At 42.5% G+C, this 16,222-nt stretch overlaps 1 protein-coding gene across 1 annotated transcript in view; it reads right to left on the reverse strand.

Moving 5' to 3' along the window:
- kcnip1b (Kv channel interacting protein 1 b) overlaps positions 1-6,765 on the reverse strand; it is a 29,588-nt gene extending 22,823 nt beyond the window's left edge. Inside the window, exon 1 of the mRNA XM_008289622.1 lies at positions 6,678-6,765. Coding sequence (XP_008287844.1) covers positions 6,678-6,765 — 88 coding nt within the window. The remainder of the gene's footprint in view (positions 1-6,677) is intronic.
- Between the last annotated feature and the right edge of the window lie 9,457 nt (positions 6,766-16,222).

Raw genomic sequence — 16,222 nt, forward strand, 5'->3', positions numbered from 1 at the left:
GCCTGAATTAGCTGGAAACTCTGGGCCTCTACACTTTTCTCTTCCACCAGTCATTGTGCCAGAACAATGCCTTAATGGAAAAACACCTCCACACTTGTCAGACTGACAGTCACATCCCCCAAATGGACCCAGAAGCTTCGAACACTGCCTTGATAGTGTTGTTCTGCTTTCATAATAAAAAAAAATAGAAAAAAAAGAGATGCAGTCAGTCGTTCTGTCCTGTTTTGGGGAAAAAGACAAGATTTGTTCTCGTACTTCATCAGTGTTTCTCTGATAATGTAACAACACCAGTTTTTCATTGAGGCTGAATTATTTGCAGCCTTATAGGTAACAAAACCCTTCTTACAAACAAAGCACAACAAGAGTCTAAAGTGCAGCACATTGCGAGGGACGTATGAATAACGGCGAGCGTCAGCCTCAGGCCCGAGGCGTATCATCGCCCCTGTTTCTCCAACTCCGGCACACTCAGCCCGCAATGTTTAAAGGTCTGCAGATGAATATACATGCTGCTGAACTTGTAAGTGGAGCATTTTAAAGGTGAACAGGCTGAGTTTCACAGTTCATTTCTTTGTGTATATAGGCGTGTGCAGGCATCACGCATAACAAACCAAACCGGTGGCGTGTTGGAGTCCGTAACGTTCAGTCTAAATGGGATGCTTGCGTGTGTGAAGGTGATCGTGTGTGCATATTGTCATGTCTTCTTCCATGCATATCATAGCATGTGCTGTTCCTCTGCTGCATGCTGCAGAGGTGATGCACCGAGACATGATTATGAGTACATTGAGCAACGCAACCATCGTCACGGATGACAAGAACAGTGGTTATTTCTTTGCGTGCTAGAACTGTAAATGGCAAGAATCAGAATCAGAAACAGGTTTACTGGCAGGTACAGTTTGCACAATACGAGGGATTTGTTCTGGTGGGTCGGTGCAATGATAGACATACACAGTGAGGAACAATGTACAAGATAAAAATGTGAAAATAGCTAAAAAAAATAAAATAAAATAACTGTAGTAGTGCAAAGCAGAAGCAAAAGATATTGTGCAGTGAATAATGAAGTTTAAATAAGAACCATAGAACGGTAGTTATTTACAAGAAGAGTGCAGGGTGGAGGTGCAACATGACCGATAACAGTGAGGATAATGATAATGTAACGAATACTGGGCAACGAGAATTAAATAAAAATCAATGACATTTCCAAACATGGAAGCATTCCTTATTAACAACAGTCCTCAGACCCTATTTGGTTGGAAAAATGCTCAAAATGTGCATTCTGAACAGATTAAATCGACCATGCGTGAGCCAAAACTGATACCAACACCAAGTTATTCTAGTAAAACCAAACTACTCACACGATGCACTTAGACTGACAGATTTTGCACATTGGACAGTCGCCAAATCTAAACCTGTAATTTTCTGATGCTGCAAAAAGTTTGTTCACGTCAGGAGAGAACTTTCAGAAAAGACTGGCCTCCACATTAAAGTGTATTTGAGTGAGAAATGTGAAGTAATTTTCTATGTGTATTAATAAATGGAACTCTACAGATGCTTTATTCACATCGATTATGAATCTCTTTGCCATTTTGCTTTACAGGGAATAACAGACAACCTTCAAAGCTGAGTTCTAATTGAGTCTGAATTAGAAGGACGTTCGTTTTAAAGACTTCTTACGAGACGGTTCTGACACACTTTGTGCGCTGAGTTCCTTTGTTTGGCACAAGTGTTTGTATCAGTGTGTCCACCCCTTTAACATTCACATAGAAAATACTGGATGTATTAATTAATTCACACTTTAAACCATGCATATACTGCATCATTACATCATGCTGTGCAAAGAAAAGCATTTTCTCTGCAAAATCAATTTATATATATATTAAAAAACCCCACCGAGGGATGAAATTATGGAACCAATAGCCCCCATTTGACAGTTTATAAATGGACTAAAGGCTCTTAATTAACTCGGTGACATTTAATCATGAAACTAAATGAAGGCACGGCCTCTGCGCTGCCCAATGCACAGGCATCTTAACCTTAAGTCAGAAAAGGTCAGCGCCACGTGCAGCAAAGCCGCAAAGCACAAAAGAACATTTGGAGAAAGGCAGCGAACGCGTGCGGAGGCGCAACATCCAGGGACTGCACGCTCAATAGAATTCCCACCGCATTTCATCAATTGCTCATCCTTTAAGGACGCCGAGGGCAGGATTACTGACAAATAATGGCGGAGAAACAGAGATCATCCTCGGGGCTGTTTGCTGTTCCTCTTCTAAATATTGGCATCTGGTTACATTACATCATATGATTTGGTAATTAGCCCATGCAGCTGAAGATTAGCTCCTTAGTGAACAAGTAGATTTGGTTTCAGTTTTTAAACACCATAGATAACGCGGTTGCATTGCATGACCTAGATTGTGAACCCGTGCAGCAGTGAGGAGGCTGTGGAGAAGCACAGTAGCTGACGAAGCTGCTTAAAACACATAGGTTCCCTCTCAGCAGGGTTTAAAATCGATATAGTTGTTGTCTGTGGATGCAGTGTCTATATTGTTTATGTGAATTGAATTGGAAGCAAATAAGTTTCTCCACTGGGGATTAATAAAGCTGTCTAATCTTGTTTAATCTCATTGCATTTGATTACTGTTTATATTACAGATGCAAAAAAACTCTCTCCTGGACAACCACATTACCGGTAACAAGGCACGGCAGTTAATGAGAAACTAAAAGTGGATCGACTTCTGCTTAGATGTAAAGCAGTGAAAATCCTATAAACTGCATATTCACAACAGAAGCTGTGGTAACTATATGAAGCAGCTCATCAGTCACACAAGCTGTTTTCTTACAAGTACGATTTATTCTAAAAGCATCTGTACAGACATCCAGGTGTCGTGCTGCATTTGTGGATTTCTTGAAGGTTCTATTTGATGTGAACGTTGCTCATTTTATATGTTTGCTTTGTCAGGTTCTCCGTTTTGCCCTGTAAGCAATTCATTCCTGACAGCACTTGCAAATAATTTAGAGGTAGGTAGTAAGAGAATCCAAATGTTTCTCGATGGAGACGGCGAGCGAGCGAGCGGTGGAAAAAAGAAGAAGCACAAACCCTAAAACTGATGTCCCACATCGAGCGTTTAACCGAAGCACCGACTGCACCTGCAGGAATGTTTAATGCGCCATACATGTGCGTAGGTTTCATTTTAAATTTATATCCGACCACGGGTGTGTCTGAAAGTGAGAGCGGAGCCGTGCGTTCTGTCAGTCGTGACTGACTTGCAGCTGCACTCTGACTCAGCATTTGGCTTTTTTTGCTGCTGAGGTGAAAAGTAACTTTGAACCGGAGGATGATGAGAGGTTGTGGAAAGGCAGCGAGCCGGTGCTTTTAGCACGCAGACGATGAAGAAGACAGGTGTAGACATTATCCCAACTGACGCCTGAGTGGGGGACGAATGACGTTTATGTGATCTCACTGTTCAGGTCATAAAGATGGACATGGTTCATGCAAGTCCAAGAGAGGCCTAATCCAAGCCCTTATGTTTACATTAAACATAAGGGGTTTGCCTTTGGTGTGATGGATATTTGTGTTAGTTTGCACATGTACAGAATGTTTTATAGGCAACGTCCTGTTGGTTGGTCAAATGTAGGTGTAAACATATATGTTGAGACAAAAACAAAGGCTAACAATTGTGATGATTATGGACGTGTTTTACTGGGTAGTCTGTTGTTTCTGTGTGTTCGGGTGGCTGTACTGTTGATTTGAGGCTGGGCAGGGCTGGTTGGAGGTTCCTACACTGGCACAGCTGTAGCTCATTGCCCTCATCACTGGATAAAGCTGCTGTTCACCTGGGCTTCAGTGCCAGACGACTGCCAACTCCATGAGTGGTACATCAGGCCGCTTAGTCGCGTTCACTAAGTTGATGTGGTTAACTCTTGAGCTCATGAGTAACCTATTTTGTTTCTCCTTGCTCCCCAGCGTCCCCTCCACCGGCCTAAGTGTCCAGTCGTTCGGTCTCCCACGCCAGCCTTCACTCCACAGAACATGAGTCGGACATTCGCCTCCACGAGCACCTGCACGGGAAATCACCCTCCTCCCTTGGCTAAAACCTACGCACCTGCTCCGGATCCCTTACCTGCCTCCTGGTGTCCCTCACCCCCCCGGATTCCCTCAGATAAACCTGTTTTCCCTTTAACCTGTCTCCTTCTCGTTTTGGGTCCAAAACTCACATCCTTCGGCCACTGGGCCGCAACAATAATTTTGAAATAGATTGTGACCTTTTCAGGCCAACTCATGGTTCCTGCATCCCTGTGTGCAAACAGCAGATGTTCCATAAATACTACAATACACAGACTACAGGTACGTGTCCGTCTGCATGAGACAGCTGCATTGGCCCTACATCAAGCACAGAAAAACATGCTGGACTCCTGGGGATTTTTTTGAAAGTTTGTGTATTTTTTACGGGATACAACAGCTTCTTACAGATGATTATTTCAAAGGGGTGCTGAGCACACCGGGTGGTCATAGACATAGCACAGGAGTCCTAGCTATTTTGGAACTTCCCACTGTGTTTGTTAGAAAGCATGAGACCAAATCAAAACACCTCGCAACTTAAATCACAACTTTTAATGAGAACTTTTACATGGATGGCTGACTGAGACGCTCCTCAAGCCGTCTCTTCTCAGCAGAAGCATTTGTTTTAAACATCATGTGTTTTCCTGGCTCATGTAAAGTCTGCACATCTGCAGCATGTACAGTCCAGGTGGTCACAAATTTTGGCCTGCATGTGTACATGACAAAATGTACATCACAAGAAAGCATAAATTGGCCTTGTGAATGAAGCAAACTCTACTTATGACCTTTCATTAATGGTACAGTCTTAACGTGTTGACTTCATGTCTAAATAAGAACTGGGGTCACTCTTTTGTAAGAGTTGCGACGACAATCTCGTAACATTTCTTTATCAAATTCAACACGAAACGAAAGTCGCCCAGAGATCTGTTGCCTTTGTGGTCGCGTTACTGCCACTGTTAAAACGAATGAATGAATTGCTGATGTAAAGTGTTTCATTAGAAAAGGTAAATGGAAATCGGAAAGTTCCAAAACAAACTCCCCAAATTTCCCCCCTAAAGTTTTTCTGCTTACTTGGTGGTTCCAGCATTAACAACCAACATGACAGATCAACTGTTTATGCTTCTGTCCTTGTCATTGCCTCTGGACGGTGTAAAACATTACTAATACCAAAACAATTCCTGAAGACTTTTCTCATGCAGATGGCCAAAATTTTTGCTTGTTCCTTCTTCTTCGAGGTGTTTTTGGCAAACAACTAATGTGTATTCTGGCTTCTTCTACTCCTCCACTCTTCTTAACAAGCCTAATTTGCATTTTTTAGCTTTTTTTTTCCTGCAATATTTCAAAAGGTTGCCTCAAACTTGATGGACAGTTAAATGGAACCTGAGCTGTTCTTCACCATTGTCCAGTGCTGACTAATTTCTCGCTATCTTGGCAAAATATTCAGGCAGTTTGATGAGCTTACTATTAGGTTTAGTATTTTATTAATTAGCAGCTCCTTGAACCTTGATGCACTGTTCAAAAGGTAAATATCAACGCACGTACAGAGGCTCGCTCCATCACCGTGGGTGGGTATGACTTAATGAAGCCTTGACCGACTTTAGTGTAAAAGTGAGCTGCGTCTGAATGACAGAATGCAGCCCTTTAACAGAACGGCAGCCATATCATTATTCTATGTCTGAAAAGGCTTTATTGTATACCGTGGAAATGTCATACTGTGAGCAGTTCAGTGCATTTCTTTTCAGGCTGCTCCATTTCGAAAAGCCCAAAGAGCCAAGAACATTTATTATTTCACAAGAAAGAAAAAGCAAATAACAGAGAAAAGTCACCGTTCTGGTCACACAAGTATCTCGCGACCCCTCAGGTCAGTACTGACCTGGCATGTTTGGAACCACTGACCTTAAGAACCACCCGTTCTCAAGCCTTATCTGACTAACCTGAGCCGATGACTCAATTTAGCTGCCACAAGCTCGGTACGATTTACAGTACATCCAACGTTACACAAGCCAAGCTCAGCAATGCAAATCTTCCGTGATTGGCGCCAGAAGCTCCAACAGCTGGCGCTCACGTCCAGAAACGTGTTACATCCCAACATCAAACGGCACAACATTTGGGCATCATCCAGTAAGCGGTAGTGTTTATGTTCCTATGAGCGGGAACCCTTGCAGACTTACAGCTGCGCAGCAAAGGCTCAGTGTTTTGCTCAAGGACACAATGACAGGACACACGGTTGTTGATGAATAGACCACACCGTGGCTGTTGTGGGAACTGAATCTTGACCTTGACCACATGGCTGCCCCGGCTGCATGAGGTACAACGGGACTCAGTAATTGAATGCAAATTGACTGTATGTGGCGATAAATCAGAATATAATTGAGGTAATAAGACCTCTGAATCCTGAAGTGATGGTGTTACGATTGATCGAATAATGGGAAAGTAGGAGTGGCTTTGGACGCTAACGTTGTTTTTTTAAAAATATGTTGTTGCATGAAAACACCACTAGATCATGCTATTGCACATAATTAACAGTTTCACACACTTTAGCATACAGCACTGTAACACGCTAACCAAGCCCACGTGAAAAAGTGGTAAAATGCGTGAGTGCATCAGTAAAAAGCCACGGTACCTTTTGTGAGGGTTCCTGAGACCAATCTCTGCAGGGACTGGATTAACTTGAGCACCCCCTGCCTGCAGCGGCTGGTACAGCCAGCCATCCTGAGGTAGAGGCAGGGGCACACGGGGCAGGTTTCCTCCAAAATATCTCAAAAAAGGTGTGAGCGCCTGTAATACAGGATCCTTACTGGACCGAAGAATCTGCCTCAGTCCTTTCTGCGATGTGGCATCATGAGGTCCTTTAAGGGCGTCCTGGTGGAGAAAAAAATAAATAAAAACTGAGATAAATAACATAATCAAGCTTTTGTACAACAGCTTAAAAACAAAACAATGCATTTCACTCACTCACAGTATTCCTCCACGCAGTCACATTAGAGTACCTGTTAACTCCCTCACATTTCATTTTTCATTCAGAAAGACATGCTCACATCCCCGTCACCCCCCAGAGACCCAGTCACACACATGCACTGCGGTCAAGTTTTAAAGTATTAAACCGGTGCTGGAGCTGCCAGAAAGAGTCAATCAGACAGAAAACGTTGAATGGAAAAGAAAATCCAGACCTCTATGTCAAACTTTTAAAAAAGCAAAGTTGTGTTCCACAGACCAAAATGAGGGAGAAGATCAATTATTAAATGGGCTCCAAAAGTAGAACGTGGAGAGCCTCGTCCCCCTGGAAGTTCTGTTTGTCCGAGAACCAGCAGAGAGCCCCACGCCGTTCCTCTCACCTCCTCTGCCTTTGTGTCTGATCACTCTTTTCTTGTCCTCCTCTTTGTCTGGTCGTCCGTCCTGGAGTCTTGTGAGGTGAGCCGGTTCTCCTCCACTGTGTGTGTGTTCCTGTGTGAGGTTTTCCTCTGAACTGCAGTGGGAGCCCTGCGGCTGTGGTCTGTGGAGGAGCGCTGCTCTGGTGCTCTCAGCAGATCTGTGCTGCAGAGAGCGCCAGCAGCCACCACTGTACCCGCCCTCCCCTCCTCCACGCTCCCTCCTCCTGTGTTGCATTTGTGCTTCCTCACTCTCAGTCCGACCGATGCGCTTCATTCTACCTTAGAGTTGCACGATCAAGTCAACAGCCTGGTGAAGAAGAAGGAAAAGGTTGATGGGTTATGAGGTGAGACTGGGGCTCAGATGGTTACTGAGCGTAAATGTAGTTTTTATCAAGTTTTTATCCTCTCCGCACTGCAATTTAAGTGCCTGATATTAAATGGACACCTTTAATAGCGCCTCCTCTACAGTTGCACACTATTAAATTACATTATAAAAATATATAACAACCTTGCAAGAGACCATATCACAACCTAATGAAACAGCAGTAATGCGTTTTAAATCACATCTATACACTTCAATATTATCTCTCCCGGTTTCATTTGAAAATAGCTTTCCAGTTAATATATCAGAAGCACTATTAACTAACTTTTGCTGCTTGTGTTTTCGCCAGCATCGTGACACATGAAAACAGGTAGACGGGGGAGTTCAGACGAGGACGCCGCATCGTGTATAATGTTTCTAGATGTGTATCAAGTTAAATGGTGTGCAGCTGCATGGAAAATTGAATTAAAAAAAGTAACTTGCAAAAAACATCTAAAAACACGTCGTGGAACGGAGTCGGTCCTGGAAGTCTACCAGCACCACCTGCATCCTCCTGCACAGACACAGCTGGGAGAGTACAGGTGTAATCCTGAATGCCCATTTTCTGTCACTCTGGTGATCAGACACCCACCAGAACCGAGAAGCTATCACTGCTCCAACAGAACCGCGCTCCGTAATCGCCCATCAACGCTGGTCTGCTGTATCTCAAAATGACTAAAACAGGTTATGTAAGGCTGCAATTTGCTTGTGGAGACAGAGCTTTTTGTTTCTCACTCCAGTGAACTGGGGAAATGCTCGGGGACTATGACGCAGTGCTTCCTCTGTCTATTTTTCTCCCCCCCTCATGCTGTCTTGTCTATATTTAATGCTTATAGATTCTATTTATTTTCCCACAGTCACAGTTGCATTTCAGGAGGCCTCGGCGCCGCGGCGTCCTAAATGTCACACGAAAGAAAGGGAAAAAAAAAATAAAGAAAACGACAGCAGGAAGTCCGCCGCTGCTTTCGTGACTTTAGGTAGTTGTTCGCACAATCCCGTCCAGATCCCAGGAGAGGAGCACTTTAGTCAAAGAGTGGCCCGGTAAAAATAGCAGCACAGCGCTAGCCACACTGTCTAAAAGAGCATAAGTAGGCTATGCGCAGGATATTAGTGATTACTAATAAATCGGAACAAAGGAACAAAAACTGTGAAAATAGGTGCTTTTCCTGGTATCAGCCCACAGAATGAGTCTGACATTTCAGCCGTGTTGTGTCATAGCAGGCCTTCACCTAGACACTGTTTTTAGAGACAGCAATTGTTTGTGTCATTATTGTGAGAGCTGTGAAAAGAAGCAGCACAATGGAGTATGCTGCCAATCCTAAAAGACAGAGAGAAAAAAAATAAAACGTGTTGGAGCAACAAAACACTAGTTTAAATCAAAAAAAGAAGAACAAAGTATTAGCTCAGTTAGGCCAACAAAAGGGAACTAATCTCAACAAAGCTGACTGGTGATATCATGTCTACAAACAATCTGATTGTCTCAATAAAGTTTCTTTTGTACAAATGAAAATACAGCTGGACTTGGTGGACTAGGTTAGTATTTAGTTGTAGTGGTGGGTGGCATGAGGTGTATCATACGTACATGAAGAACCTCATTCATTACAGAGGGGGAGCGTAAAACCTTGATTGATTTTCGTAGCAATAATTTAGAGATGTCCCCTAAACGACTCACATGCAGAACAGACACTACAGTTTAACAGTGTTCCATTAAAAGCGCTGTCACATGCATCAGTAGGCCACTAAACCAGACTGGCGGCCAGCGTGAGGCAACGCTATTAACACAATACAAGCGTTAAAAGCAATAAATTCGTGGACAAAGCAGAGGGCTACAGCAGCACCGTGTATAATGTTTACAGTGCAGATCTTTGACTTCTAACCTGGTCATGGTTGGACACATATGAGATTATTTTGCAGATAAACCACAGAAACTTTTGCCCCCTAAAAAACAAGACCGGGTTTTAAACCTGGTTGAAGGCAGTCAGTTGTTTCTCCATTCACTTGCAATACATTTGGAATGAGCTGTACTGTTGGTGCTGCTTCAGTTTGAATCAGCAACTAGAAAAATATAACAGTCATACATATTAGCCAGAGATAAAAAAAAAAGAAGGAATAAACAACTGATCCAGCTGAAGGGGAACAGGGTTCAAGTTGTCCTAGTTCTCAACCTGAACGACTTTTCCCACCTATGAATGTGAGAAGCCCCTCACCAAGACCGTAGTGATGGGAAGTTTGGCTCTTTACAAAGAGCCGGTTCTTGTGGCACGGCTCCAAAACGAATTTATTATCATCTGTAGCCTCATTTTTTAGCCTAACTTGGCAAATATGAATGCTCTGTGTGTTGATAAACCCTTTTGAATTCAGTGTTTTCTTGAGAAGCCTTATAACGGCCTAACTTTGTGTATTTTTATGTTACAAATGCAGGCGTTCTTACTTTTGTTTAATATTTTAATCGAACTTTTAATCATAATTTAACATGAAAACTAAAAAACAAAACACTGCAAACAAACCCACAGAACAGAAACAGAACAAAGCTCAGTTCAAACACCAAACTGTTTGTCCTCAGTGCAGGTTTGCATTCAAAAACATTCAGTGTCTCAGCTCTGCTGGGCTGATGTGGTTTCTCCTCTCTATTATCTGCCCTGTTTTTGAGAAGACTCTCTCAGAAGGAACAGATGTTGCCACAGCACACAGTCTCCCCTCCATCACCTTCACCAGATGGGGGAAGACTGAGGCCTTGACCTGCCACCAGCTCAGTGGGTCTTCTGCTCTTTGGATGAGGGGCTCCTCAAGATAGCATCGCATCTCCATTATAACATCAGCTGTGTCTGTGAAGATTCTCAGTCCTCCAGGTCATCGTGGTTATTCTGGTAGATTAATCATAGCAACTGGACTTGCTTGAGTTCCTTGAAGACGTTCCACCTCTCATCCAAGAGGCTTCATCACCTCTGACTGACTAGTTGGGAGTTCCACATACTGATGTCCTTAAGGAGTCATTAACACCTGAGTTTGCTTCAATTGGGGGTTTGTTGCTCCTCCCCCTCGTTATGTGGGTCGTTAGTGCTCCTCCTGCCACAGTGGGGTTTGTTAGCGTCTTTGTGGCTAGGTGTGGATGTGGTTTCATCTTCCTGGGGAGAGATCTTAGGACTGAATTGTAAACAGGTGATGCGTCAGACCTCCACCTCTGTTGATTGATGGTCTTTCCAGTTGGACATAGACGGCTTCATTTATCCGTCTCTCAAACCATCTGTCCTCCCTGACCAAAATCTGTATGTTGTTGTCTTACGGACACTCTTTTGAAGTCTCTACGATACACGACTTAAAGTTAAAATAAGTATGCTAAAAAAAACAACACTAGAATGGAAAAGTAAGACGAAATAATGTCATTAATTCTGAAGCAGTAACGTACCAACACTATTTAAACAAAAACAAATTAAAAAACCTAAAAAACAATCTTTAAAAAATACTTTATATAAAAAATAAGTAACTCTGCCAGAGTGTCTCTTTGAGTCCCTTTGCTGGTCCCAATAAATCAATACTTTTGGCTGCTGAAATGGCCAAATCTGGGGTATGCACTTTTTGTATTATCTACCAGTTTTAGTTACTTCACCTACAAACTTTCATCAGATCTCATTAGATTTGAAAGCATTGCTTTGGTTTAATAGCGAACTCTTTCCTGCTAATGCATTGCATTTATTAGAGTTGTGAAAACACATGTTGTTCCCTTAGTAGCAACTAATCAGATCCTTCACCTGTGTAGAACTACACACAAGTGAAAGTGAATCATTATTGCCAAAGAATCCAAAGTTAAACTTCTTACTTTGCAGTAAAATCCAATCCGTGACTGACACAGAGTATATGAGGTGTATTATTAGATTATGGAGCTAATTTTCACTACTTTAAGTCTGGTAGTTAAATCAGTGGTCGGATCCCTCCACAGAATGATGTGAGGACCAATAAAATGATTAACAGGAGAGGAGTAAAGACAAAAATAAAGTTCAACCGCAGAAGTTAGCATTTATATCTTATTTTGTTTCTTTAATCTTTCCTTAGTTATGAAAAAGTTGTCGTCATTGGGCCAAAGCAGTTCATCAAATGAACTCACATGTAAAGGAGTTCAAACCACAACTGTGCTGCACATTTTTAAGGTCGCAGCTTAAAAAGTGCACTGCTTTTGCACTTCATTTTATAAGGTAATTAATGTAATGGACGATAAGTGTAAAGTAACATAAAATGGAAAGTAAAGCACAGACGCCATAAAACTCGTCTTTAGCAAGTACAGTGCTTAAATAAAGGTTCTTGCCGCCACAGCTGCGAAGCACCTTGAGCCCACACAGTAATTTGCCGCCATTCTCATTTGCTTTTTCCTCCACGTACTCAGTGTAATCATGTCTGCCCCACAGAGACCATTAGCAACCATGGCAATGTCAACACACATAGAGGCTAGATAATTCACTGATCTCATTTCTGCATCACTTCTGGGTCCTTCTCTCTGTGGCACCGTCGAGTTATTTAACATTTAATACCGCGCAGAATATTAAAGCACAATCAACTACCTAAAACTAATCCAGCGTGGCCACACATAAAGGTGAGTTACATCCTTTTTTGAATCCGGCAAAACGTCGCTGCCTTCAAGTTTTTGTAGAAACCATGTTGGCAGCACCATCACTAGAACAGCCCAAAAAAAGAGTGAAGAAGAGATATTAATAAATAAACTCACAAAAAAACTAATTTGGCACTTGTTTGAGGAAAACATTGTTGCCATAGTGAAGCTCATTCCTCGAGCAGAAGAAAGAGGAAGAAGGAGATAGATTGCAAAGAAAAACACCACGTCAAATGATTTTGACTCGCTCTGCTTTGAACGTGTCTCTTGCATCAATCATTTGCATTACCCTTGTGAGCGAAACCACAGATTTTCCATTTTCCTCGGGGGGGTTTTGCTGTTCAATGCTGTCAGTATAAAAACAACCGCTGCCGGGTGCAGGCAGCCGCACAGCTGACCCCTGCTGCAGCACCGCGTTGCCTCCCACACTCAGATGTTAAGCCTTCCAAATGCCCCCGCACTGAGCATGCTCACACAAACCTGCTTTTGGATCTCCACACAGGAGTTTAGCAGTCATCTGTACGTGGAACGATGAGAAGTGACAGAAACAGTGGGAAGCCGCGGAGCTGAGATATCTGGCATTACGAGGCAAAGTCAGCAGCTACACCCACACACAGATAACACACACACACACACACACACACACGGGCCCACAAACACGTATACAGTACACACACAAGCATGTTTTCATTTGGCTTCTCTCATCTGAGGTAAATGTGTTTTCGTGGGGATAGGAGCGGTTGTAAACCTAAAATTAAAACCTGTGTGAAGTTTTGTTTTTTATAACTTAATAATCAGCTCAGCTCTGAACAACACAACAACACATGATACTACCTCTGCTGCAGCCGGGCCAGTACAGGAACAATAATAATAAAAAAGTGCTGAGAAAGCTGCACCCACAAAGAAGACCCTAATTACAGCAGAGATTAAGATATACAGCCTTTTGGGTGAAAACAGAAGTAATTTGCACCTTACAGCGAGCCCAAAGCGTGGCTGCAGATACTATAAATTATGTGTTTGTTGTGACCAATTGGCAAACGTCCACAAAATCCCCTCCTGGTGCAGCCTGCAGAAGAAATTTGTTTAATTATCCATGGCAACTGCTGTCCTGCTCAGGTCCACCGGGGACAATTAGGGTGTGCGACTTAACAAACACCAGCCGGCACTCCAATCAAACGCAGAGGCGGCATTTGCACGCTTACAGTGCATCGCTCGCACGGCTGTGGAGAGAAGGAGTCTTATTTTAAGTTTTGCACCTCACCACCCACCTCACCTCCTACTCAGTTGCATAATGTATGAGGTTATTTAAACACGCTCGGGCATCGGGCACCAATTGGACATGGATGATGTAAAGATTATAAGATCATTTATGAATTATGGAAGAAATTTCAAATATCCAACATTAATGAGCTTTCTCCTTACTTTCTTTTATGCTTGATCTTTAAACTGAGGAGAGTCGACGTGGACCCAGACCTCACCTTATACGCACCTTAATTACATTTAAGGGAAAAAAAAATCTTTTTCTACTCCCTAATCTCAGAGCTGATTCTCTGCCCGGCAGCTACATTTCTGAAAGCTTTTGAATTTAATGAATTCAGTGGTGTTTAATGAATCATATGGACGTCTTAAACTCTGGCTGATGCCCTCTATAACAGATAGCCCCAAAAATTACATTCAGTGTGTCTTTGAGGATCCTTGCAGAGACTTCAGCATGATGTTGGTGTTTTGTCTTGTCCGAATAATCCGTCCTTGCTGACAGGGTGTTTTTGTCTTTTCTCTACAAGGAGAAGGAACAAGGTTTTGCACACATATTACTTTTGCAAAACATGTCTACAGAGTGAAAGCTGCTTTCTGCTGCCATCTGGTGGAGAAAATAATGTTTTGGTCAGAACAGGTGAACTCTGTCCTGTAGTTACAGACAAAAGCTGCAGGGTGCCCCCTGTGGGAGACCACAAACCTAACAGTCTGTAAATACACAAAAATGTGTATGATCAGCTAGTCAGGTCTATTAAAATCTATCACTGCTGCCTCTAAGAAAAGTGCAGCATTTCCAAATTATCCCACTAGGGGTCCCAGAAGCACAAATGAGGTGGTGGTGATGAGGCTTTGGCATTTGTAATTTGGCTAAACATCATTTTATTTAGGAGTATGCGTTATGATTGTGCCAGTTATGAGGACATCTTCATTTTAATGAGGGGTCGACATAATGCCACCACAAAAATAAGCAATTTTGCTTCAGCAGTGAATATGCCATGCTACAGTTTGCCTGCTGGCCTTTTTGAGACTGGGTCCTCTGCCCCTGTAGTCAATGCACATCCTCTTTAGTTATAAAGCAATCATTACTTCGGTAAAGTTCCCTTTATCATGTTGGAGCCGCAGTTTGCACACATTCACTAAAATAATGAATGCATAAGTGTGTTCCCACTTTCTAAAAACAAAAGAATCATTCTGACAAAACACAGCTTTAAATTGAAGCAATCTCGGTTTTTAAACTTGAATGTCTTACTTTTCAATGTTTGGGTCACAAAAAAAGTTGTGACTGTATTTCAAAAGCAATGTAAGAAGTTATGAAGACCCAAATGGTATTGAGTCAACACCTGAGCAGCTGCTTCCAACAGTCAATCCCGATGTGCCATTTTTGCACATTATTTCTCGCATAGATAAAACCAAATGTGTTGTCAAACATGAAACTCGCATATAGCCTGCTGTGACAACCTCTCTGTGCCACGAGGTGTGTGCTTGTTTTCCTGTGTATTGTCGCTTTGCAGGATTCCATCAAGGCGGAGTTGTCGTCAAGGTGATTGACTGCACATGGGCCCGTGCAGTTAAAAAACTTCGTCCCATTGATGCTGGCTCTCACTCCACCTGGTTGCCTCTGCGACACATGCAGACTTTGCAGCACGACTGTTTTCGTTTTGGTTTTGCTTTGTGCTTCATTTTTTCTTATTTTGCACGATAAATATATGCTTTTTGGCACTCGACCTTGTCTGCTCTCCATTGTTTGTTGCGGTCTAAGAGCCGGGCCGTAACACTACGTTTTGTTTTAATGCTGTGATGCCGTTTTATATTTCTGCTCTGCGATCTCACAGTGTTCTAGTAACAAACCTCTCACTGTTTGTCCTGATTTGTTTTCCCACCTGTGTAGTTCATCTCAAATTTCTTGAATTCTCTCAAAACCCTTCAAAAACACATCACATCCCTGTTGTTGGGTTGTAATGTGTTTAACACTGTAAGCACTCACTGCTACGTCTACCTGAGTGAATAGTTTGTTCCACTGACATGTAGCCGCACCAAAACAATAACAATCTAATTACTACCACCAAGATTTAACAAAAATGGAGCTTTTTGTGCAGCAGGCAGGATCGTATTTATCTTTGTGCCGTAGAGATGCAACACCGGAAATGATGACGTGCGAGTAAACAGAGATAAACGCAGTGAAAATGAGAGACTGAACATCTGAGATTACAGAAGTTATCTCTGCATCAGGCCTCACATCAATAATGAGACGAGCACAGTATTGGATTAGCACACTTGTGAGCCAGCAGGACATTGTCATGATGACGCACGCTGAATGGCACCAACGCTGAGGGTCTGTCGGTTCCTTAATTCAGTAGAAACTTCATTAGGAAGCACATTTTGGTCCCATTATGTTTACCAGCAGTTACTGGGAAATCTCATGCGGCTTGATTATCTTTGTTTTGTCCATTTGTGCTCAAGGTTAAGTCACAGCATATACAGAAAAACAAACCCCAGACTGATAAGGATAAAACAGATATAGCCTGTTAATAAATGGGACTTGCCATTAGGGATGCATTGTAATTAAGATCTAGTGCATT

The sequence above is a fragment of the Stegastes partitus genome, unplaced genomic scaffold, assembly GCF_000690725.1.
Source record: "Stegastes partitus isolate 25-593 unplaced genomic scaffold, Stegastes_partitus-1.0.2 Scaffold626, whole genome shotgun sequence".
NCBI classification, from domain to species: domain Eukaryota; kingdom Metazoa; phylum Chordata; class Actinopteri; family Pomacentridae; genus Stegastes; species Stegastes partitus.